Source organism: Pantherophis guttatus, chromosome 2, assembly GCF_059756535.1.
Source record: "Pantherophis guttatus breed Tessera chromosome 2, ASM5975653v1, whole genome shotgun sequence".
Lineage (NCBI taxonomy): Eukaryota > Metazoa > Chordata > Lepidosauria > Squamata > Colubridae > Pantherophis > Pantherophis guttatus.
The window spans coordinates 116590541-116616157 of NC_142064.1; the positions used below are offsets into that span (position 1 = coordinate 116590541).

At 43.4% G+C, this 25617-nt stretch overlaps 1 protein-coding gene across 1 annotated transcript; it reads right to left on the reverse strand.

Annotated features, from left to right (window-relative positions):
• Positions 1–1565: 1565 nt before the first annotated feature.
• On the reverse strand, positions 1566–25617 carry LOC117675561 (intercellular adhesion molecule 2). Its single transcript, XM_034434322.3, has 6 exons — positions 25401–25617; positions 24363–24434; positions 20817–21083; positions 10335–10631; positions 6019–6351; positions 1566–3433 (listed from the first exon to the last, which is right to left on the reverse strand). Exons 2-6 carry the CDS (start codon positions 24430–24432, stop codon positions 3330–3332), a joined length of 1071 nt encoding a protein of 356 aa, XP_034290213.2. The 5' UTR covers positions 24433–24434; positions 25401–25617; the 3' UTR covers positions 1566–3329.

Consider the following 25617-nt stretch of genomic DNA (forward strand, 5'->3'; position numbering starts at 1 on the left):
CTTTTGAAAACAAGCTGTTCCACTGATTAATTGTTCCAAAGCCAAAGTAAAGTAAGGTGACCAAAGTAAAGAATGATTCTACAGTGTTAGAACTCCAACTGCATTTGACTCCCATGCAAACTTCTTGGGATCCCTATATAAGCCTTGCATAACCGCAAAAAGGCTCTCCTCATTCTGCACCCAAAAATTAACAATGTCATTTTATGAAACATTGTAGGTTCTCTGACAGTTTTATAAATTGTAACACCTGTAGGTCAGTATTACCGGGGCTATTGGGGGGGATCCTTAGGTCCTTAGACCAAACACATCTTTATCTGAATCATATAGAAGCTGTGAAGCACCTTTTTGTCTTTGAAACCAAGTGGCTGCTTTTGATGATCAATCAAGTAATTGTTAATGGAAATGCATGCAGTAGAATGTTTTCCTGTTGAACTTTCACTGGGAGAAAGTTTTCTCCAACCATTTGGCTGAAATCTGTTTACTACTGATTAGAAAACTCTGCTCCACCTTCTGCATGCCAAACTTTCAGGGATTTGAAAAGTATTACTGAATTTCCTTTTGGCCTAAGCATATATTTATTGAATGTATGAAGGCAGTTCTGCACTGCAATTCTTCGATGGGGATGGGCAGTCTTTCAATGGGCAAGGTTTTCAATTTATCCAAGAGCTGTATTCACACTGTGGTGGAGTCGACCTAACAGAGGAAGGATGGGGCAAAGATGTGATCATGATCATCAAAAGCAGGAAGGAAAAAAAAAGGAAGTGGAAATATCTTTTAGTGATACGGGCAGAAGAATAAAGATATTAAATATATTATGTATGGTAGACCTGTAGGAAAGTGGGTGAAACAAAATTGATATGGTACAAGGTGATAGGTAACGTTACTGATTGCTTAGTTTAGGAAAAGGGATGTTATGTTTAGATATTAATATACTTAAAAGATTTGAATTAAGAGATATACGTATGGGGGTGGAGGAAATGGGTAGATTATGAGTAGAATAAATGCCAAATTAGGATCTATTATATAGTTTTATAGCCGAATGCTGTTTTGAAATGTATAGTATACGGGGGACATAATAATAATGTTAGAAAGAAATGTTTAGCACATAGGGGGTGGTGTAAAAGGGTGGTAAAGTATTATATAATGTGATATTAATTTGGATTTCATCTTGCAGAAGCAATGGGGGGAGGGGAGAGGGAGGGGGGTTAGGGAGGGGGGGGGAAAGGGGGAAAAATTTGTATTTGAAAAACTTTTTCAATAAAAAAAAACAATTACTTGATTTGATTTAAAAAGCTGTTATATAAGAATGTTTTTAAAAAAACTCTAGGAGAAAATGCATATTTTGTTTTGCAGCAGTTAAGATGCTGGACTTTGGGGAAACCCAGATTCAAGACTCCACTCAGTCATGGAGCTCACTGGGTTACTTTGGGACAGTTACTCCCTCACCACCATCCCAAGCTGTGGTTTGCTGAAATGTTTGTTAATATTTGTGTTAAGCTTGGGTGTGCTTTTACTTTTGGTGGTAGTAATTTTGGACAAAGGAACAAGGAAGAAGATATAAGTAGTTTGTCAGATTTTAAAACTTGTTTAATTTGTAATATAGATTTCCAGTATTTTGGGTGGCAGCTAATTTTTATTTCATGTTGTCATCCAGTTATACACACACATACTTTTGCTGGGTATGATTAAGAAAGCACAATTAAAAAAAAATCAACTGTAGGTGTTTGGCAAACTTTTAAAAACAGAATAACATGAGATAGGTTTGTATTTGTTTGCTAGTTCTGCTGGTTTTAAAGATCTTTCTAAAGCAGTGCCTTCCTTGTGGTCCTTGTTTGTCATATTCCAGCCTCTTCACGGCTGCTGGTGAAGCCTGGGGCAGAAATCTTTTCTTAGCTCTCTTTGATGTCAAAGAAAGGCTGTTGCCCTGAATCTCTGGCTGAGTCTCTGTATCTTTAGTGTAGGTTGCTGCACATGGCCACCATGAATCCTAGGTAACTCTGATAAAACTCATCAAATTGAGCTCTCGCACTTTATCAGGTGGATATACTTCTGGGATTGCACTAAATAATTCATATTTTTCTTTCTTCATCTCCCTTCAGATTATCTCTGTTTATATTCATCTTGTTTAACCAGCAATTATGACATTTTATTTGAAGAAGCATTTTAATCAGTTGCTTATCTTCATGTTATCATTGAATAGCCTTTATTCCCCAGGCCTGGTGGAACAGCCTTCCCTCCCAAGTTCTGCAGAAAAGTTGTGCAGGAATTTTTCAGCCACAAGAAGCTGAAAAAAGTTCTTTCTTCTCTTATTTTACTTTGCAGTCCAAGGGCAAGTGATCACTCCTATATTGACTGTCTTGCCGTGCAAAATCCTTGAGGTTATGTTAAACAGTCATTGGAAGATACAATTTCAGGAGTAACTCTTTTCTTTAACCAATTGTTAGAATGAGAAAGCAACTTGTTGGTGCAGTTTTCAGGTATTCAGGTTCAGGCTATTGTCCTGTTCCCTTAAATTTCTGTAGCTACATACTGAAAATACTCTGAATACCTGGAAATATAGAATGTTAGTATTGTTGAAGAGAAAATGGCCATTGATTTCATTGTGCTAATTTATGTCCTGATACTCCACTTTCCTATGGGTTTCTTTGGTAGCAAATGTCCCCAATTTTGTATACCTTTGTACTTGTATTTCATTACTTGTTCTCAAAGTATTATAGTTACAAAGTTGTTGTATTGCTAATAAATGCATTATTCACTTCATTCTATAATATTATATATACTAGGGGAAGGGGAAGGGAATTTACATGAATATAATATTTCCCTGTCCATTTATTAAAAGAATGAATAGATCATACATGATTGCTGACATTCCTTTCCCATGTGCATCTTCTAGGAAATGCGGTCCTTGTAAAAATATATGAATGATCACTGCTCGTTTTATAATTATCAAAAAATTCTCAAATGTAAACAGTCCTTCAGGCTATGACTTGATGGGAATCCATCTCACAAAGGTTTATGACACCAGCCAATCATTGTGTCAGGCCTGGAAGCCATCTTTAGTACCTTGTAATGGAACATTTCAAGCAGGAAGAAGAATGCCGGAGAACGGGACATGTTTTCCTGATTCCAATGTCCACATGCTCAAGATGAAACCTGGATATGATATTGTGAGCTTTTCTTAATATTCTTTCCATATATAAAATGATTCACTATTGTGTCATGACACATTCCTTGCAAATGAGATGTTCGTGAAGCAGAACGTTTACTCTGGTCACTCTTCTTAAATAATATATAGATTTTTGATTCATTGAGTTTCCCTTTCCATTGCATTAATTGATCCAAAGTTTAATGATGAAGATGAGAAAGACCCCCAGCACACAGACTAGCAAAGCAGCAACAGCAGTAACAGCTACAATGATAGCCAAATAGGATTCTGAAAATCAAATAGGAGGACAATTAGAAAAGGAGAATGAAACATCACAACATTATTGTCAAAATATTTAGATATTTTAGGGTGGGTGAACTTTGCAGAGAAAATTCAATGTATCGCCCAAATGCATTAATAAGGCTATTATACTACTTTATATTATAAAAGAACTACAAATTCTCCAAATCAAATTAAACATTAATAAGCATAGCTGTACTTCACATGTGACAAAGAACCAGCTTGCTTCATATTTTCCAAGCAGAATATTACATTAATATGAACTGAAACTGGCTCTGAAGAGCATATGACATCTGAGGGTATAAGCATCTATTATTTGATTATATCCCACCACCAGCTTACAGTTATATTGTAAGATGAAAAATAAACTCAACTAACAGAAATAGCAGTCTGCTGGGATATTGCATTTTACATATGTTCACACAAAAATTCACAACCATTTTTTCAGCCATTGAATTAGTACATCTTTAACTCATACTATAAATTTCAGACCTCTTAAGTTTCAAGAAATAATATTTTGGTATATTAGCAATTATTTGTTCATTTTAGACTGAATTTATAACTCAACAGCAAAGGAAAATTTTGCGTAAAGACAACTCTACACTAAATCTGGGGTGACTGGAGTGACCACAGTTTTACATGTTTCAGTTCATGTAATTCAGATAATCCTTAGGTGGTTAAGCCAAAGATTTTGGGAAAATAAGTGGGTTAATATGAGGAACCACAAAAAATAGCTTGAGTTTTACAAGGAGAAAAATATGATATGCTTTACTCACAAGGCATAATTTTCTTTTCTCCATCAAGGAAAGTTTCATTTAAAAATTTAGTTTCCTGATTCTCTTGATAGAATGCTAAATACGATTCTTCTTTGATATGTCCAAGCATTGACTGGAAAACTGGGTGTGTTCCTCAACTCCAGCCCTGGTTGCCAATTGCTGCAGTTCAGATTATTCACTATAATCCTTTTTAACCCCTTGTTTATTTTTGTTTGGATTTGTTTTTTTAATTGTATTATATTTTATTATTCTATTTTTGTTAGATTATGAGCCACCCAGAGTTGTTCAGAATTGGATTGTGCCTCAATTGAATAAAGTAATTTGAATTAATTATATAAATTAATTTAAATTAAATGGGGAAGAGATAAGAGGCTTTTCTCAGGAAGAATTTATCCAGTTTTTTGGGTGGGGGGCTTGCAAATGTTCCCTTGTGGGGGACAATACTCCTTTCACTATTCATGGACTCATGTGAATACGCTTTTCACTGTACCATTTCCCATTTGTGGAATCACTTCCTCTCCAAGTTAAGATTCTTCCAGTCTCAACTATTTTTCTGCCGTTTTGTTTTGTTTCTCAGTTATTGTTTATAATACGATCTAGTGTACCAGTCTTGGTGACATTAATTGAAAGGATATATACAATAGAAATATTATGAAATAGTAAATAAAGGCATTATAGTCAATCTGTGACATGGAAGATAAATTAATATGTCACCTTTATTTCAGAAATGTATTAGCTGAAGAACAGGGTAGGAAAGATTAGTCCTTATTTTAAAAATGAGTTGATGAAACATATTTAATTAAAGTAACTTTCTAAGCATAACTAAACAAGCAGGAATTGATATGAAGAGGTCGTGTAGAATGGTATGTTTCATAGCTGGCTGGCAACCTCAACATTATGATGTGGTCTCTCTTCATATTATATAATAAAGAAAAGTCTCTGAGCATCTATAGAGTCCTTTTCTCTCCTACCTGAGCAATCACTTGCTTTTTCTGCATACTTATAATAAAGTCTTCTGTTATACATGTGGGTAAGAGAGAGACTTTTGGGCAGACCCTGGTTTAAAATCTTGGCATTTTGTTTTTAAACACTAATCAGCCTTCCCTTGATGGCATTCTGAGTTCTACCATAGAATCATAGGTCTGGAAGGGATCTTGGGGGTCTTTAGTTCAACCCCCTGCCTTTGACAGGGGTCCTTATTCCACCCCTAGTTGTTCAGTCTTTTCTTGAAAACCTCAAAAAATGAAGCACCCAGAACTGATCCAAATGCTGTATAAAAAACACTCTTGGCAGTCATAAAGCTTACAGTTCTGATGTTGCAATCTTTTTCTTCCCCAGCCCATTGTCCATGTTTTATCTTCATTGTGTTCCTTGGCGCCTAGGGCCAACTGGCACACAACAGGAGCAGCAGTCTTTTCCCAAACTAACTGGGCACAAAAAAATCGAGCATATGGCATCTGTCACGTGAAGATCACTTAAATTTTCCTAGTGAATAAGAACTGCTCCTCTGATCCTAAACATGCATGTAATTGTGTATGCATTCCTTTTTTAAAAAATGGAGAAAGAGTTAATGCAGTTTAAAAGAAAAATACAACAGTAAACATCTGCCCCCCTCCTCTCTCCGAAATATGTCTGAACTGGCTGTTCACCATTTATATGGTTTTTATAATAACAAGGAAAAAAACACATTGTTTGATCTTCCCCAGAGAATGGGGAAGCTGTTGCTACATTTCTGCAATGAGACAAGGGTCTGGCTGGCGTGTCTGTTCAGTAAAGCTTCTTGGCTTGCAAACTTACCAGCAGTCTTGAGTGAAACCTCTGAAGATTTGATTTGATAGACTGGTTCCTGTAGGCTGAAATGCACGGCTGCATGACAATAAGCTTCCTGACCATGGTCCTCTGGATGGAGGGTGACAGAGAGAGTGACCGTATAGTTTTCTGTTTCAACCCAAGTACAGTTTGTAAAACTTGGCGTACCCAACCTCTTTGACCCTTTAAAAAAGGTCACCACAAGGCTAAGGCAGGGATTGACTCTTATTATGTGGCATATCAGGTTATAGGACCAGCTCTGGCCTGGCGATGGCTTCTGGAGTTCCAGGGTCATTTGCTTGAGACGTCCTGTAGTGGCATCTGTGGCCAAAGAAAGACAACATTAACTGGACTGAATGGCTGGGTTTCCTCTCTGAGAGAGATGGAATATTTGTCTTCCCTGCTCTCCTGCCAATAGTTGGATGGATTTAAGCTCTTCCAGGGTTCCTTCGCTACTCCCCATTGACCACTTCAAGGTGAAAGATATCCCCTGTTTGCCAAATTTGAAGATTGCTGCCACCACCCCTTAGAAATCTTGAAAACTTAGAAATTTCTTGCATTGTTCTTTCTCTTTCAGGCTCCTGTCAATCAAGGAGTCGGAAGTAGGGCTGTGGTTTAAACAGACTGGATCTCCCTGAATCACTACAAAATACCCTACATGGAAAATGTCTCTTTAAAGATTTTTTAGTAGCCCCTAAATTCCAAGTTTACAGCATTAATTAGACTACAGTAATTAATACCTAAGTAATGGTTCAAATGACAGGCAGTTTTAGAAATTTAAATGGCTGATAGGCTTTTTCTTCTGGGATATTCATGTATCTAACACAAGAACATACTGTATGTACTTGATTATGTTAGATAATCTAAACACATTAGGTGTTGATTGCTATTTTACCTTTGTGGCTCTATCTAGCAGGCGAGTATTGAGTCTTCAGGACCAATTTAGTGATAGTGTTTCTTAACACACTATTTTGACATCTTAGATTAGAACATTTTGGCTCATAAGACAAAATTTGGTCATGAAAGGTACACTACTGAGTTTCCCTTGAAATTTTATGCTGAAATGGACATTAAATGACCAATCATTTTTATTTTATTTTATTTTATTTTTTAATTTGATTTATATGCCGCCCTTCTCCGAAGACTCAGGGCGGCTTACAATGTGCTCAGCAATAGCCTTCATCCTTTTGTATATTTATACAAAGTCAGCTTATTGCCCCCACAAACTGGGTCCTCAATTTACCTACCTTAGAAAGGATGGAAGGCTGAGTCAACCTTGAGCGTTGGCGAGATTCGAACCCTGCAGTAATTGCAGGCAGCTGGTCTTAATAACCAGCTTAATAACAGGGTGCCTTAAACCTCTGTACTACCAAGGCTCTTGAAGATTTCTAATCTTCATTTCTAATTTTATCCAAGGAACAATAAATCATCCTTAATTTGATAGCAGAGTTCTTGAGACTGAAATTGTATTGAAAACCTACTTTCACACCTCAACCACAGCCCTGCTCCTTTTTTAAGTAGCAACATCTTTGATGAATCACCCTTTTAGAACATATTTTTGTGAGATGTTTTCCCACCAAAGCCTGTAAGTATCTTAATTCATCTGATCACAGTTGTCTATCCTTTACTGTATTTCAACTACACACTGAACTACGCACTTGGCAAGCTCGCCAACCTATTTATACTTTAGTGTGTCATGTTATAGCACTTATAGTTAGTTTATGCTTCAGGGTGTTAAAATTGAGTTAACTGTTTGTAAACATGGCCTTTGTGTAAAACATGATGCTCTTTTTCCAGTTGTAGGAAGGAAGGCAGTGTGCTTAAAATGCTGGGTTAGAGGCAGCAAGACCTAAATTCTACTCCACGGCTGGCCTTGGAAGCTTTCAGGGTGACTTTGGGCCATCACTTTCTCTCAGCCCAACCTACTCAAGAGTTGTTATGGGGAAAACTAGGAGGAGCATTACGCCTCTTGAATGAAAGGCAAGATATAAATGAATGAATACTAATATAAGAGGATATAAGAATTGCCCTTTCAAATCTCTTTTTAGAGTACGTACGGAATGTATATGTAGTGTTTTAGGAGATTCTAGCCCTCCACCCTAAGCTAGAAGAGAAAGGCTACTCCAGAGAGGCTGCCAGAGAAGCTGTGTGTGTGTTTGGGGGGGGGGGAGATGGTGATTTAAAAGTCTGTTTTCATCTTTTGGCAGGACATAATTAAAAGGGCAAGAGGAAGAGGATGTTGCTTTTTGCACTGGACAAGCTGGGTGGTGGACTCAATAGATTATAAATCAACTGCCAGCTTCCTCTTCTTGCTATTCATTCTTCTTCCTTTCTCCTGACTCTTACGAATGTTGAAGATAATAGTCCACAACATATGGCCATACTAAAGTATATGTTTTGCACATCCTTGAGTGCAACAGAAAAGTGGTGTCATGGATTACACTGATACAGATCAACAAGGCCAGGAAGCATAGCTGTCCTTATAGATTTAGTGCAGGAATCTTTCAGGAGAGTGAGCAGTGGTTTCTTCAACTTTCCTTCTTTCTGCAGACAAAATCATCTACCAGCAGGAGAAGACACCACAATCACTCTCCAGAACACATGCTGAGGAAGGAGTGGAAGACTTCTGGCACTCTCTTCCAAAAATCCAGAATCTTTCCAAAAAAGATTTTGCTGGGTTTGCCATTGAACTATCAGTCTCTTTCAATGGCAGTGTGACGGAGAGAAGTGAATTTGGGTGCTTTAATTAATCTCTAATTCAAGTCTAATTGTGCCATGTTTCTTTTAAAGCTGGTGGCGCATTTGCATTGAAGCAATACTTTGTTAAAGGGTTTTTGTAAGTTGCTGCTATTTACTGCATTAGATGCAGTAGATGCACAGGTAGCCCTCACTCACTTAATGACTGTTCAAAATTACAACAAAACCCCAGAACCAGAAGTTATTTACAACCTGTCCTCAAAGTTACAGCTTTTGCATCCCCCCAGCCCACAGTCACGTGCTCACATTTCCGGAGTTTGGCAACCAGCTTGCATCTACGGTATGACCAGTAGCAATGTGCCATGGTAACATTATAATGATTTGTTATTTTTTTGCCAGTTTCTTGTGTTTTTTGTCAAGGTGGGTGTTGTTGTTATTTTTTTGCAGTTTGGCAAAAATGCCCATTTGGGAGAATGGATTCACTGAATGATCATATAATTTGCTTAATTACCATAATGACTCGCTTTATGGGTATCATAAAAACAGTCACAAAATTGAGTCAGTTGCGTGGTGACCCACTTACTGACCGCAATGACTTAACAATGGAAATTCCAGGCTCAGTTGTGGATGTTAAGTGAGGCCTGCTTATAAAAATGCCTGCATTTTCAAAAGTATTTAATTCCTAAAGCTGAAATTCTTTTACATTGTTATCACCATTACTGCTGCAAGTTTAGTGAGGTACAGTGCAAGTAGGGGGTGAGAATTCCACCAACCCTGAACATATAGACTGAAACACGCTTCTTTCCCCTATTTGGCTGCAGGAGATAAGAAAGAAAAAATAGATTTCTTCCTTGTCCGTCCTTCCTTCCTTCCTTCCTTCCTTCCTTCCTTCCTTCCTTCCTTCCTTCCTTCCTTCCTTCCTTCCCTCCCTCCCTCCCTCCTGCTAATGCTTCATTTCCCACAGCACTAGATTTTGAAAGATATTGCGATCAGTGCCCTGATTATGCCTTGAAATTGGGGCTGTGATGACGTCTTTTCTTTTGTTACAATTTTTGTTTAGACCTTTGACTGCTGCAGTTGTCTTCATAGCAGAGGAGGACTGAGGCCTCACGGCTGGCCTATCCTCTCCAGAGCAGTCCACAGGCCCTTCTAAAAGTTGCCATCTAACTTTAATGTGAAAGAATAGGAAGTTATTAAAGGATGAGACCTTATTAACTCTAATTCATTTAATTTTCCTCAAGTTCCAGTTCCATCTCTCTCTCTCTCTCTTTTTTTTTTTGTCCTGGTCTTGCATGTTTCTCTGTCTGACCTTAACTACTGCTATTCTGGAGGGTGGTCACTATAGGACATTTAGATGGCCCGAATCTCAAGAAAGGCAATTTGGGAAGACCTGCTTTAAAGGAAGTGAATGGGAGCTCACTAAAATCTTTACGAAGACAAAATAGTGGGATCAGATTAAAAGGGTGGGAGACCTTTTTTCTCACCCACCCACCTCGTCTACCCCATTGGGGGGGGGATTGTTATACTCTGTAACTACAGAGTGAAGTATGTCAAAATCAGAACTGGAGCAATGAATGGGATCTCATCAAGAGTGCACAATGATGTACCGTGGGAGGTGTTTTTCAGGAGTGGTCCTCTTGGTCTCAGATCCAGAGATGTTTGGCAGGTGATTGTCTTGCTGTAATCATCTTCCTGAGCTATTATGCTATGGTTCACCACAACATCACCAGCCTCAGGGTAAGTATGATCCTCAAAGGTCTTTACCAGAAGTTGCTCTTCCCCTTTCATCAAAGTCACACTGAGGCTCTGAATGGGGGCTACACCAAAAACTCGGCATGTTAAATTATACAACTTGCCCACTTCCATTTCTGGTACTGGATCCAGCTCAATCTTCTGTGGAGGTTCTGTAACAGAATAAGATATAGCCAAACATCTTCAATGTTTAGAGGAGAGGTGATACAGGTAATCCTCGACTTACAACAGTTCATTTAGTGACCGTTCAAAGTGACTTATGACTTCTTTTCACACTTATGACCTTTGCAGCAGCCCCATAGTCATGTAATTTACATTCGGATGATTGACAGCTGACTCACATTTATGATGGTTGCGCTGTCCTAGAGCCAAGTGATTCCCTTTTGTGACCTTCTGAGAAGTAAAATTGATGGAGAAAGCCAGATTCACTTAACAACCATGTTACTAACTTAAGAATTGCAGTGATTCTCTTAACAAATGAAGCAAGAAAAGTCGTAAAATGGAGCAAACTCACTTAACAAATTTCTCACTTAACAACATAAATATTTTATATTTTAATTTAATTTAATATTTAAGTTTATATACCGCCCTTCTCCTGAAGGACTCAGTGAACAGCCAGAAGTAAAAAACATCAAATACAAAATTTAAAAACAATTTAAAAATAAATTAAACATTTTGGCCCGACAGTTAAAATCCCCCGTTAAAAATCCAAATTAAAATACACAATTGGAGAGATTAGGCCAGCCTGACTTGATGAAATAAAAAGGTTTTGAGGGCCCGACAGAAAGTATATAAGTCCGGAATCGTCCGTATCTCCGGGGGGAGCTCGTTCCAGAGGGCAGGTGCTCCCACAGAGAAAGCTCTGCCCCTGGGGGCCGCCAGTCGGCATTGTTTGGCCGACGGCACCCGGAGAAGCCCCTCTCTGTGGGAGCGTACTGGCCGGTGGGAGGCTCTTGGTGGCAGAAGGCGGTCCGTAAATATCCAGGCCCTAAGCCATGGAGCGCTCTAAAGGTGGTCACCAACACCTTGAATCGCACCTGGAGGACCACCGGGAGCCAGTGCAGCTCACGCAGGAGAGGTGTTACATGGGAGCGCCATGACGCTCCCATAATCACCCATGTGGCCGCATTCTGGACCACTTGGAGCCTCCGGGTGCTCCTCAAGGGGAGCCCCATGTAGAGAGCATTGCAGTAGTCCAGGCGGGAAGTGACGAGGGCATGAGTGACTGTGCGTAAGGAGTCCCGATCCAGAAAGGGACACAACTGGCGAATCAGGCGAAACTGATAAAAAGCCCCCCTGGCCATGGCCATCACATGCTTTTCTAAAGACAGCCGTGCATCCAGGAGGACACCCAAGTTGCAAGCCCTCTCTGTGGGGGCCAACGACTCGCCCCCAATAGTCAGAGATGGCACCAACTGACTATATCGGGACGCCGGAAGCCACAGCCACTTGGTCTTGGATGGGTTGAGCTTGAGCCTGTTTCTCCCCATCCAGATCCGTACGGCCTCCAGACACTGGGACATCACATCAAGGGCATCATTGGGGTGGTCCGGGGTGGAGATGTACAGCTGAGTGTCATCAGCGTACTGATGGTACTTCACCCCAAAACCACAGATGATCTCACCCAGAGGCTTCACATAAATGTTGAACAGAAGGGGCAAGAGGACCGACCCCTGCAGCACCCCACATACAAGACGTCTCGGGGTCGACCTCTTGCCCCCCATCAACACAAACTGCGACTGGTCAGAGAGGAAGGAGGAGAACCACCGCAACATGGTGCCCCCCACCCCTAACCCCTCCAACCGGCACAGCATAATACCATGGTCGATGGTATCAAAAGCCTCTGAGAGATCTAACAGGACCAGGACAGAGGAACAGCCCCTGTCCCGAGCCCTCCAGAGATCATCAACCAATGTGACCAATGCCGTTTCCATGCTGTGCCTAGGCCTGAAGCCTGACTGGAACGGATCGAGATAGACCGCTTCATCCAGGTACTGGGGAAACTGTCGTGCCACCATACCCTCAACAACCTTCGTCAGAAAGCGAAGGTTGGAGACTGGACGATAATTTGCTAAAACAGTCAGGTCCAGGGAGGGCTTCTTGAGGAGGGGCCTCACCACCGCCTCTTTCAAGGCGGCGGGAAAGTAGCCCTCTCTCAAAGAAGCGTTAACAACCCCCTGGAGCCAGCCTCGTGTAACCTCCCGGGAAGCCAGCACCAACCAGGAGGGACACGGGTCCAATAAACAAGTGGCCACACTAAGTCTACCCAGAATCTTGTCCACGTCTTCAGGGGTCACTGGGTCAAATTCCTCCCAGAAAACGCTCTCAAGACCTGTCTCCACCACCCCGCCTGTATCTACCCAGTCAGAGTCCAGGCCTTCCCGAATTTGAGCGACTTTGTCATGCAGATACTGCACAAAATCCTCAGCCCTGCCCTCCAAGGGGTCCTCCCGCGCTCCCGGATGGAGCAGGGAGCGGGTCACCTTGAACAGGGTGGCTTGGCGGTTATCTGCAGATGCGATAAGAACGGAAAAATAATTAAACTTTGCTGTTTTTATCTCCACTAGGTAGGTCTTAATATGAGACCTTACCAGTGTTCAGTCGGATTCAGAAAGGCTAGCCCTCCAATTGCTCTCTAGGCGTCTTTTCAAGTGTTTCATCTCCCTCAGCTCCTCGGAGAACCAGGGAGCTAAGTGAGATCGGCAGTGGGTCAGAGGCCGCAAAGGCACGACACGGTCCAAAGCTCCAGTGGCCACCCTATCCCAGGCAGCCACCAGGTCTTCAGCCGGGTCATGAGCCAAAGCCTCAGGGAAAGGCCCAAGCTCCATCTGGAACCTATCAGGATCCATCAGGTGCCTGGGGCGGAACCATCTAGTCGGTTCCGCCTCCCTGCGGCGGGGTGTAGCGGTTTGAAGGTCAAGTTGAAGGAGAGAATGGTCAGACCATAACAAGGGTTTAATCACTACATCCCCTATATCTAAACCATTCAGCCACTGGGCAGAGATGAAAACCAAGTCCAGAGTGTGTCCCCCTATGTGTGTAGGGCCATGAACTAACTGGGTCAGGTCCATGGCCATCATGGAAGCCATGAACCCCATGACCCCACTTCACAAAGAGGGACTCACATCCGGTTATCTGAGGCACAGTGGTCTCCTTCGGACCAAGAACCGCTAACCCCCCCCGGCCCTCTCCTGAACCCTCGGCTGATGGAATGCTTGGAAGCCTGGTGGGCACATTTCAATAAGGGGAACCCCCCCTTCCTGGCCCAACCAGGTCTCCATAATACCCGCCAGGTCCGCTCCCCCCTCTTGAAGAAGATCACAAATGAGGGGGGCTTTATTTACAACGGACCTGGCATTGCACAACATCAGCCAAAGGCCCAGGCCCTGAGGATCTGCGCAACCCGGGGAACGAGAGGAGCATTGGGGGCCGGAGCGCACCACCGCTCGGAGACAGCAGGCGCGCACCCCCATAACTGGATATGGCCCCCTGCTCCCGCCATATCTGCCCCTCCCACTTACAGTACTGATGGTATTGCTCTCCTCAGTACGGACTCTAACCCTAAAATTTTGGGCTCAATTGTGGCTATAAATTGAGAACTACCTGTATATGTCTATATTCTGCCATCTGTCCTTCTCTATCTCCCACTAAAGGCTTCCTTCTCCCATTTGAAAAAAGATAATGGATCTCCCTGCAGGTTGGATCGAAAGTGATTTCTCAGCAGATGTAAGTGTGAGAGAACTTGGAGTGAAGCATTGGTGGCTGCATTCTTTAAAAACAACTTAAGCTCTGCAAAACAGTGAAAATGGCCAGCCATTACAGAAAAGGAATAGATTTTACTATATTAGCTAATATATACAGTTGCAGGATTTGTCTGCTCTCTCCCCTCCTTCCTTCTTAAGGAGGAAGGAAGAGAGAAGTGAGAAGAGTATTTAGCAGTGACTGCCAAAATTTTACTTCTAGCCCAGGCCGCTTGCTGTTGTTGCTGCAGAACAACCTTCTCCTCCTCCTTCCCTCTCTCACTTGCTCCTTCTTCTTTCCAGGCTGCTCTTCCATCACGGTGCCCTACATTTGGGTCATTGTGTCTGAGGTGCAAAAATTTGCATGACTCTTAAATAAACAAAGAACTACTGGAAACTCTCATTTTTTGCAGTCATCTAGGGATCATCTTAGGGGTGGGCTTCAAAAATTTTAGCAAGGAGTTCTCTGTCCGGTTGCTGTGTGGGTGTGGCCATGGTAGGTGTGGCCTAGTCGACCTCCTGCACCACAGCGGGGGGCAGGGCGTTTTTGCCAGTGGTGTGTTGCCCCCGGTTTGCACCGGTTCTATAGAACCGGTAGTAAAACCAGCGGGAGGCTCTGCCCACTGACCCTAATGTTATCAAAACGCTTCTGTGCATGCGCCAAGAACGCAGCTTTGCTCGTTCTCTGTGAACAGGTAGTAAAGGTAAATAGAACCCACCCCTGGTTTTTGCCCTCCCCAGGCTCTGGAGGCTTTCCTTGAGCCTCCAGGAGAGCGAAAACGGCCTCCCCAGGCTCTGGAGGCCCTCTGGAAGGCATAAATGGGCCCGTTTCTGGCCTTCCCGAACTTCCGATAGGCCCATTTTTTTATCTTCCTGAGCCTCCATGCGTGCCCTGCACTTACCTGCATCCAAAACGGGCCACATGGGGACTTCTGGGAGGGGCAGGGCGGGTGGGTGGGGTCAGTCAGGAGTGGGATTTGGGAATTCTCCGAACTGCACAGAATCTTAGCTTGAGGTTCTCCCGAACCCCTGCGAACCCCCAGCAGCCCGCCCCTGGATCATCTGGATTCTTGCATAGCAGTTATGATAGCCCTACCTCATACATTCAGCTTAGCTGAATGGGCAAGGAACTGGCAGCAAAGGAAACCCAGTGTCGTGGTATATGGGAATGACCTTGGGAGATAGGGTAAAGAGACACAGTCAGAGGAAGGATCAGATAAATGGCAATTTAGATCTCAGTTGGAATACTGACAGGGCAAGTGGCTCAGAAGGGACTCTCCCTATTTTTTTGGGCTGTAAAGAAGATTGTGTCAGCTGTGGAAGCCATATTAGGCCGGAAGCTTCAATACTGCCACCTTCTCATGTGTGGGAAAGTAGGAGGGGGGATTAAGGAGAGGGGTTGTTAGTAGACATAATAGCATTCTTCCTGTCGGTCAAGGTCAGGGCGATCCAGCATCTGAAGAAGGAGTGGTCAGGGGGCTGGGTCGAGATGGAACAGACGTTGATTGGAGCATGTGACCGACTGGGTGGAAAAGGGGATGGTTTGGGGAGCTTTGACTTACAGAAGGAAAACCCGGGCTTTTCAGATTCGGGTTTTCCCAGATGTGCCAGTTTGCCCATTCTAGTAAAGAGAACTTTGGAAAAATGTTTGCTTCCACGTCTTTACTTGCCGCAAAGAGGGGGTTGCGGGGTTTTTTAAAATTGTCCTTGTTTAAACTTTTAAGGGGTTCTGGGAGGGGGGAGGGGGGTGGGATTGGAATTAGGATTGTGGGTTTGGGGGATAACCCACTAGGGGGAGAGTCGGGCTTGGCCAGGACGTTCGGCGGGGGTGGTGGGGGATCCGGAGGGGGTCGAGCTGGTCCAGACTATGTTTTTACTATCGGTACTGTGTGTGGGAGGGGTAGATATGGCGGGAGCAGGGGGCCATATCATGTTAAGGGAGCACGCACCCGCTGTCTTCAAGCGGTAGAGTGCTCCGGCCCCCAAGGCTCCTCCCGTTCCCCAGGTAGTACAGACCTTCAGGGCCCGGGCCTTCGCTTGATGTTGTGCAACGCCAGGTCTGTAGTAAATAAAGCCCCCCTCATCTGTGATCTTGTTTACGAGGGGGGAGCGGACCTGGGGGGTATTACGGAGACCTGGTTGGGCCCAGAGGGAGGGGTCCCTCTGGTAGAAATGTGCCCACCAGGTTTCCACGCATTCCATCAGCCAAGTTCACAGGGGAGGGGCGGGGGAGTAGCGGTTATTATTAGAGAAGGCCTTAGGCCGAGGGAGACCACTGTACCTCAGACAGCTGGTTGTGAGTCCCTCCTTGTGAAGTGGGGCCATGGGGTTCAGATGGGTTTGCTGATCACGTACCTGGCTCCCTGCCACGTGGCGGCAGCCCTGCCCGAGCTACTCAACGTTATTGCCGCGGTGGCGGTTGATACCCCCAGACTTATGGTCATGGGGGATTTCAACCTGCCATCCATGGGTGAGGCGTCTGAGGTGGCTCGGTAGTTCATGGCTTCCATGACGGCCATGGACCTGACCCAACTAATTCATGGCTCTACGCACAGGGGGGGAAACACACTGGACTTGGTTTTTGTCTCTGGACAGTGGTTGAGTGATCTCGAGATAGGGGATATAGTCATTGAGCCCTTGTCATGGTCAGATCACTCGCTCCTTCGCCTTGACCTTCGAACCGCGGCACCCCGCTGCAGGGAGGCGGAACCGGTAAGATGGTACCGCCCCAGGCGCCTGATGGAACCTGATAGGTTCCAGACGGAGCTTGGGCCAATCCCGGAGGTTCTGGCTCACGCCTCATCTGGGGACCTAGTGGCCGCCTGGGACAGGGCGGCTGCTGGAGCCCTGGATCGAGTCGTGCCTTTGCGGCCTTTGACCCGGCGCCGATCTCGCCTGGCTCCTTGGTTTACCGAGGAGCTGAGGGAGATGAAGCACCGGAAAAGACGCCTAGAGAGCTGTTGGAAGGCTAGTCTTTCTGAATCTGACCGAACACTGGTAAGATCTCCTATTAGGAGTTACCTAGTGGCGATAAAAGCAGCAAAATGTACTTATTTTACTACTCTTATTGCGTCATCAGATAATCGCCCGGCCACCCTGTTTAGGGTGACCCGCTCCCTGCTCCACCAGGAAGCGCGGGAGGACCCCTTGGAGGGAAGAGCCGAGGATTTTGTTCAGTATCTGTATGACAAAATCACTCAGATTCGGGCAGGTCTGGACTCTGACGGGATAGATCCAGCGAGGGTAACGGAGACAGGTCTTGAGACTGTTATCTGGGATGAGTTTGATCCTGTGACCCCAGATGACGTGGACAGGATTCTGGGTAGATTGAACGCGACCACATGTTTGTTGGACCCGTGTCCCTCCTGGTTAGTGCTGGCTTCCCGGGAGGTGACGCGAGGCTGGCTCCAGGGGATTATAAATGCTTCGCTGGGTGAGGGTGTCTTTCCCGCCACCTTGAAAGAGGCGGTGGTAAGGCCTCTCCTCAAGAAGCCTTCCCTGGACCCGGCAGTATTGGCTAATTATCGTCCAGTCTCCAACCTTTGCTTCGTTGCGAAGGTTGTTGAGAGTGTGGTTGCGCGACAGCTACCCCAGTACCTGGATGAAGCGTCGTATCTAGATCCGTTCCAGTCGGGCTTCAGGCCTGGGTACAGCACGGAAACGGCATTGGTCGCGTTGGTTGATGATCTCTGGAGGGCTCGGGACAGGGGCTGTTCCTCTGTCCTGGTCCTGTTAGACCTCTCAGCGGCTTTTGATACCATCGACCATGGTATCATGCTGCACCGGCTGGAAGGGTTGGGGGTGGGAGGCACCGTGTTACGGTGGTTCTCCTCCTTTCTCTCTGACCGGTCGCAGTCTGTGTTGACAGGGGGGCAGAGATCGACCCCGAGGCCCCTTATATGTGGGGTGCCGCAGGGATCGGTTCTCTCGCCCCTTCTGTTCAACATTTATGTAAAGCCGCTGGGCGAGATCATCCGTGGTTTCGGGGTGAAGTACCATCTGTACGCTGACGACACCCAGCTGTACATCTCCACCCCGGACCACCCCAACGATGCCCTTGAAGTGATGTCCCAGTGCCTGGAGGCCGTACGGATCTGGATGGGGAGAAACGGGCTCAGGCTCAACCCATCCATGACCGAGTGGCTATGGTTTCTGACGTCCCGATATAGTCAGCTGGCGCCATCGCTGGCTATTGGGGGCGAATCATTGGCCCCCACGGAAAGGGCTCGTAACTTGGGCATCCTCCTGGACTCACGGCTGTCTTTAGAAGAGCACTTGACGGCCGTGACCGGGAGGATTTTTCATCAGGTTCGCCTGATTCGCCAGTTGCGTCCCTTTCTAGATCGGGACTCGTTACGCACAGTCACTCATGCCCTCGTCACCTCTCGTCTGGACTATTGTAACGCTCTCTACATGGGGCTCCCCTTGAGGTGCACCCGGAGGCTCCAACTGGCGCAGAGTGCGGCCGCGCGGGTGGTTATGGGAGCAACATGGAGCTCCCATGTAACACCTCTCCTGCGCGAGCTGCACTGGCTCCCAGTGGTCTTCCGGGTGCGCTTCAAGGTTCTGGTTACCACCTTTAAAGCGCTCCATGGCTTAGGACCTGGTTACTTACGGGACCGCTACTACCATTAACAGCCTCCCACCGACCAGTACGCTCCCACAGAGAGGGGCTCCTCCAGGTGCCGTCGGCCAAACAATGTCGGCTGTCGGCCCCTAGGGGGAGAGCCTTCTCTGTGGGGGCACCGACGATCTGGAATGAGCTCCCCCCAGAGATACGGAGGATTCCGGATCTGCGCACCTTCCGCCGCGAGTTGAAGACGTTTTTATTTCATCAATCTGGCCTCGCCTAAATCTTCTCCCTTTTAAGTGTAAATTTTAAATTTTTAAATTCTTAATGTATTTTAAAAAATGGGTATCTTAAATTATGGGTACTAATTCAGCCAAATTTATTTAATTCATTTTATTCAATTTTAAATTTTGTATATCTATGTGTTTTATTTTATGGCTGTGCACCGCTCTGAGTCCTTCGGGAGTAGGGCGGTATAGAAATTCAATAAAATAAAATAAATAAAATAAAATAAATTTACTTGAAGTTGAGGTTTTTCTGGAAAGCTGACAGATTGGGGTTTTGGGACAGAGATATATTTTCAGATTTGAAAGATTCCTTTAACTGCAATCTTACAATAAAGTATTATCAGCTCATCTGGCCATATTTCCTGTCTGGTTCACCATACAAGATTGTTCCCCAGTGGCTGGCCCTGTGCTTGTGAGTTTAGTTTAGTTTAGTTTATTAGATTTGAGTCTCAGATGGTTGCCCCTATTCCAGCATTATTATTTTTTTTAATGCAAACTTGCATGAGGGTGTGTTTGTGTAAGACTGACAGTTGAGCCTAGAGAGATTTAGGATAGAGGTGTTTTCTTTTTACCTATATATAGCTTGAGGGAACCTCACAAACTTTCTTCTACATACCCAGACATGATTGGAAGGATTTCTAGAGGGAGGAACTTCACTGACTGAGATACTATAACTGTGAAACAGTTAACACTTTCCCTAACCTAAGGCAGAAACAAATCATTCAACTAAACCAAGTTCTATTGTTTTATTTTACTGGGATATTTTGGGGGCATTTTAGTATACAATTTTTGTTGTGACTAGAGTGAGCGGTAGATATTTTAAATGCCAGATAACCACCACCTGCGAGATTAGACTTCAACAGTCAAGCATTGATTTTGAAACAAATGCTTGACATTACATTGGAACTTCGAATGACTTTTCTCCATCAATGGGATGACAGCAGCCAAGAAGTTTAACGCCAAAAGCAAATTTAAAACAGATTATAAAGGATTTCAAGGCCTAGTTGCATAAAAACCTCTTCAATTGATGTCAGAAGGAGAAATGGGACAAAGTCAGTTGTGGGTTGCTACCGATTCGCTCTGGATCCGCCCATCCGCCTGGACGTGTCTGCACATGCACAGAAGCATCGTGCGCATCCATGAGCGAACCGGTAGCAATGGGATTTGAAATGTAGTTTTTCCAGGGTGGGGGGGATCCAAATTTTTGCTGCAATTGTGAGGGAGGAAATTCCTACTAGATGCCTGGGGACTTATTCTGGACATTATAAATCAAGAGTGTCAAACTCAAGGCCCGTGGGCTAGATTCGGCCCACAGGGTGCTTAGATCTGGCCTGTGGGGCCACCCTAGAAACAGCGAAGGACTGGCCCATGGCCGAAAACGGAGCTCAGGAGCCCACTGGCAGAGCACTCAGGCCACCCAGGCATGCCCAACATGGCTGACGTCGAGCTGGCCATGCCCACCCTGGCCCTCCAAGGTCATACACAACCCTGATGTGACCCTCAATGAAATCAAGTTTGAAACCCCTGCTATAAATCTTCCTTTATATCTGGCAGATTTGTACTCTCAGGTTTCACTTTTGGCTTCCTGAGAACCCATTTTCTTTTCTGATCTTGTTGAATTTTAATACCTGATCTCAAAGAAGAGAGAATTTCTCCTTCTCTTCCACCATCCTTCAGTAAGGCTCCTTCACAGTAGGCAACATTCAAAATGATAAACTTTCATAGCTGAATTTGACTTACGGTAAACTGTGACAATCGTTTCCCGAGAGCTGGGTTCATTATTACAGGTCACAACACAAGATGCATTGAGTGACCAGTAAACAGCAATGAAAGTGAAAGCTTTCCAGGTAGGCCCTTCTTTTCTATAATCATATCTGTGAGAAGACCTCTCCTGAATATCACAGCTACTGTTGCTGCTGTTGCCCGTTGTGCAATTCAACACAAAGAAGCCTCCAAATTTCACCACAGCTTTTCTGAAGAGCGCTATTGAGTCTTTCTCCTGAGCCCCTAAAAACCCAAGAAAAACACACATGTGTTAAGAACAGGAATTAACAAGATAGCGTCATTTCATTCTGATTTTGTCCAAAGTGTTTAAATCACTCACCCAGCCAGCTGAGATCTTGCCCACCAATATCACCATGAAAAATTCAGAAAAGGAAGCTATTATAGTAACCTGCTTCTACCTTGGCATCAAGAAAGGTGTTTGTAAAATTTTGCGCTGGGCAGTCAAATCTTATTACTATATTTCTAAACTACTTTAAAATTTTTGGATTACCACCTGTTTCAGAAGCATATACATAATTTTATCCCTGAGTAAATTAGCTATTTGTCTATCATAGCAAAAAAATAAAATAATCAATCAGGATTCTGGTGGAACATTTTTCTTATTAAATGTTTATTAAAAGGCACACACCTGCCTCCTCAATATGTCAATATTTCACAACTGATCTAGAATTATATTTTCTCAACTCTTACCCACTTCTTTACTTGAGATTCATGGCAGTTTTCACCATCTGGATTCATAAAAAAGAATTTCTGCACTAATTCAATCAATACCTTAACAGCTTCCATTCCATCATCAACTTTAGCCTCAATGAATCTACAGAATGAGTCCACTTCCTTAATGTCACAGTAAAAATCACACAATGGACACATAGGCAATATACACCATAGCTACATGCTGCTAGCTTCCACCCAGAGCACATAATCAAGCCACCCTCTCATCTACATCCAGGCACTATGCTACAATGGCATTTGTTCTGGCCCACTTGATGGTCATGCTCAAGTGGTGGAATTAAACCAGACATTCAGGAGGCTGAATGTATCCACCCAACAAGATCAACAGGCAAATCAATAGAACCTGATTGGTTCTCAGGGAAGATCTATTAAAAGACAGACCACAAAAACAGAACAGAATACCATTGGTTGTCACTTATACTCACAGCTCAATCACACAAAAGATTATTAATAAGCTAAAGCTAATAATGGTCTGTGACACTTCATTTTCTCAAGTACAGGATATTTTAGATAAGCAGCCATCCATTGTGAAGCAGATTCTCACAAGCAACAAACAACAGGACAATGATGCTAAAACAGGAACCAGACTCTGCCACAAATCCAGATGTCTATTTTGCTCCCACAACTTATATCAACAGCACCATCACCAGCTCCAATAAGTACACTCTGGAGCACGGGTGTCAAACTTGCAGCATCACGTTGTCATCACATGACATATCGTGACGTATTTTCCCTTCACAGAGCTGGGGAAGGTGTGGCCTACACGTGATACATTCGGTCCATTGACTGCCAGTTTGACACTCCTGCTCTAAAGTGACATACTCCATCATTTGCCAGCAACGCCCTTCTGGATTCTATATAGGATAAACAGGAAAAAGTTCGCAGGAAAGTCCAGAAAAGCTTTAAAAAAAAAATCACATCTTACTAACACAGATGCAGGAAAAAATGACAAAGTTTTCCCATAACATTTTAATCTCTGTCTACTTGTGCTTAATAGTGGCTTCTTTTTGTCTTTTTCAATGTCACTATTCAATGCAGAACATTTCTTACCTTCCTATTTCATTATTCTAACAATAACAAGAGCCAGTTTGGTGTACAATAGTGGTTAAGGTACCAGGCTAGAAATTGGGAGCCTCTGAGTTCTAGTCCCACCTTAGGTATGAAATCCTTTGGATGTCCTCCAGCCAGTCATTCTCTCTCAACTCTAAGAAGAAGGGAAGGTCTCCAAAAAAAATCTCAACAAACACAATGACTTTTTAACACATTACAACTATTAATTGATAAGGTACTTGTAATCTGTCTCGCATGTAGCCTGCATCATATAACCATCTCCTCTTCCCCTCCCCTTTTTGCCCCAATTTAAATCTTGCCTCAGTCTAGCCACTCTAGGCAGATGAGGAAGTGAGATGCAGCTTAGAACAGCTATACATCTTTTAAACAAAATGTTGGAAAAGGTGCTACCAGACTCCTGATTTTTTGTCACTCTGAGTATGCTCACTTGTTTTCCCTTGCTAGAGATGGAAAGAACCAGAAAGAGTTGCTCCCTGCTTTTCTATGGAAAGATAAACTGGAAGACAAACCCTGCCACCCTTGACCATTGAACATGCTGAAATCCAGAGAGAACCAATTTAACTTTCCTGATTTAACACCAGTATTGTTCCAAGATCTTCATGATCTTGGGCCCATCACTATTGTACAAACTAACCTTCCTCAGACAAAATCAAGAACTCGTGTTAAATTTCTTGCGCTCGCACACAGCAGCCATCTTTGCAGTGTGCATTTATAACATCTAATCCTTACATAGTATGGTTGAGAAATGTGTTATTTCAGCCAGCATGAGGATGGTTTCTGTTGGTCCTGATAATAGCCTGAATGCAAAGCACTCCCTCTCAGGATATTTTCTGAAGCGTATAGATTAGAAGCGGCCAAGGCAAACTTCTTCTGAAATGGAAAGGCGCCAGAGTGGGTTGAAGCATGCTGAGTTTTCTTGTCTCAAACCAGAGGGATGGGATGCTATCTGGAAAAGACCTTTTTTATTGAAAAATATTCTATCACTTATAATTAGTTTATACCCTAATTAATCCAATCTTATAATTTATTTATTCACATTGTGATGCTAATATCTGGACCTTCCACTTGTGCAGAAGACAGCAAGACTTAATATCTTTACTATTACTACTAATAATGCATTTCTCTACTTGTAGTTTCTGAAGATTCTTCCCAAGTACATCATATTTAAAATATTTATATATCGGCAGCTCATGAAATTAAATGAAAAATATACAACTGTACAACAAACATACATTGAGAGAAAATGTATACTTAAGGCCATAGCCAAGGAAACCTGGGTAGATGCATATGCAGAAATTAGCTAAAATTAAAAGTATAACCAGAGTTCAATACTTGGAAAAAATAAAAATTAATACTACTTAATTTTTGTGTTACCACTAAGAAAGCACTTTCGCTATTGTCCGTCTTGAAAGGAGATCTAGGTTTCATGTTGTTAAGTTAAAGACTCAATTATTCACATATGGACAATTCAGAAAATGAAGGGGAGTATTTCTCAAACTGACTCTTGCACATAGCTTGGGATATAATGCTTGTGCCTCACTAGCCTGTTGAATGACACAACAGACGCTGTAGCTTAAAGCACATGTTGGGTCACAATTTGGAAAGCAAAAGACCTTCAAACTCCATTCTGGACTTTGTGAATACAAAGTCCAGAATGGAGATTAAGTTCTGCATAGATTCCAGCTTCAGGACACTTACTTGAAAGAGCCAGGAGGAATCCAGTGCAACACAGAAAGGCAGTGAAGAGCTTCCAGGTTTTCACCTCCATAGCTAAAAAGAAATGGAAAGAAGCAGCTCATTGACTAAGAAATGTGTCCTTCAAAGATTACACTAGAATAAATCACCAGGAACAACTGCAATGGTGAAGACCAAACTCAGTGTCAACCTCTGACTCCAGGACCCAAGAGTCCATTCCTATAGCTTAGGGGTGCCCTGCCTGTCCACACCTTTTGGCACGTAGAGAAGTATTTGAACTCTTCCTTGACATGCTTCCTTGAAAACATGAATGCAAGATAACCCGTCCTGAATGTTCCCCTATATTCCAAAATGCCAATGAAATATTTTAGTTCTGTGTTTCTTTTCCATTTGTTCTTCTTTTGCTGATATCGGGTTGGGCTTTTGTTCTTCCAGGTAATTTTTCCTTGCGAGCTGAAGACTTGCTGCAAGTCTTGGAACAATTTTAATCTGTTGCTGTTGCTGGTTTTATTCGTCAGTTTAAAAGTTCTGGTTTCTTCTTCATGTGCTTCAGTGCTGTAATGTTTGAATGTGGATTTTTTGCTTTTTGCTTTTTTTATGTGTGCTTCTTATGCCATGAAATGTGTAAAGTATGTAAAAAAAAGGGGGGGTTCCTTATATTTTGTGATTTCTATTTTTACTCTTTTTAATTGTTTTACAATTTGCTAGGAGTTTTTTCCCCTCTGCCTCTGCTCCAAGTGCGTCTTGGGTTTTCTTACATCTCTAGAGTTGCTTTTTTTTCTTACACATTTCTCCTTTTTCTTCTTTGCTTTGCAACAAGAAATTCATGACAATTTTATGTTCTCTTCATCAAAGCCTTCTAAAGTGAAGGAAGCTTGAAAAAACAAGCCTGCTCTAAGCATCTTTCTACTTTGCTCCCATAGTCTATTTTCCACCCCTTTGCCAGCTTAGATCCATTTGACTGATTCTCTGTGAAATGAAGGTTTTGGTGTCCTCCCCATATTGAGATGATTAAGAGATTCAGGAGGTTTTATCACTTACCTGCATTGGTGGAAGAAGTGGCTTAAAGGAGGAAGAGCACCTGAAGAAGACAAAATAGTCTCCGTATGGTTAGTGCCGTTGTCTTGCTACAAGCCTTCTCCAGTCAATGGTCCAGGAGGTTTCTGTTGCTAGTAGTAGTAAAAGTCAGGCAGGCAAAACTTCTTCCTGTTAGGAAAAGATAAGGCCCCCAGCTTTTGAGTTCCTAGAAAGACAACTC

Bases quoted from the DNA above. Each gene is read 5' to 3' on its own strand.
- LOC117675561 (XM_034434322.3), bottom strand. From the start codon at position 24,432: ATGGAGGTGAAAACCTGGAAGCTCTTCACTGCCTTTCTGTGTTGCACT. The intron at 21,084-24,362 runs GTAAGTGTCCTG...TTGGGTTTTTAG, and splicing joins ATTCCTCCTGGCTCTTTCAA to GGGCTCAGGAGAAAGACTCA. The intron at 3,434-6,018 runs GTAAGTTTGCAA...TTTGATTTTCAG, and splicing joins GGTTTCACTCAAGACTGCTG to AATCCTATTTGGCTATCATT.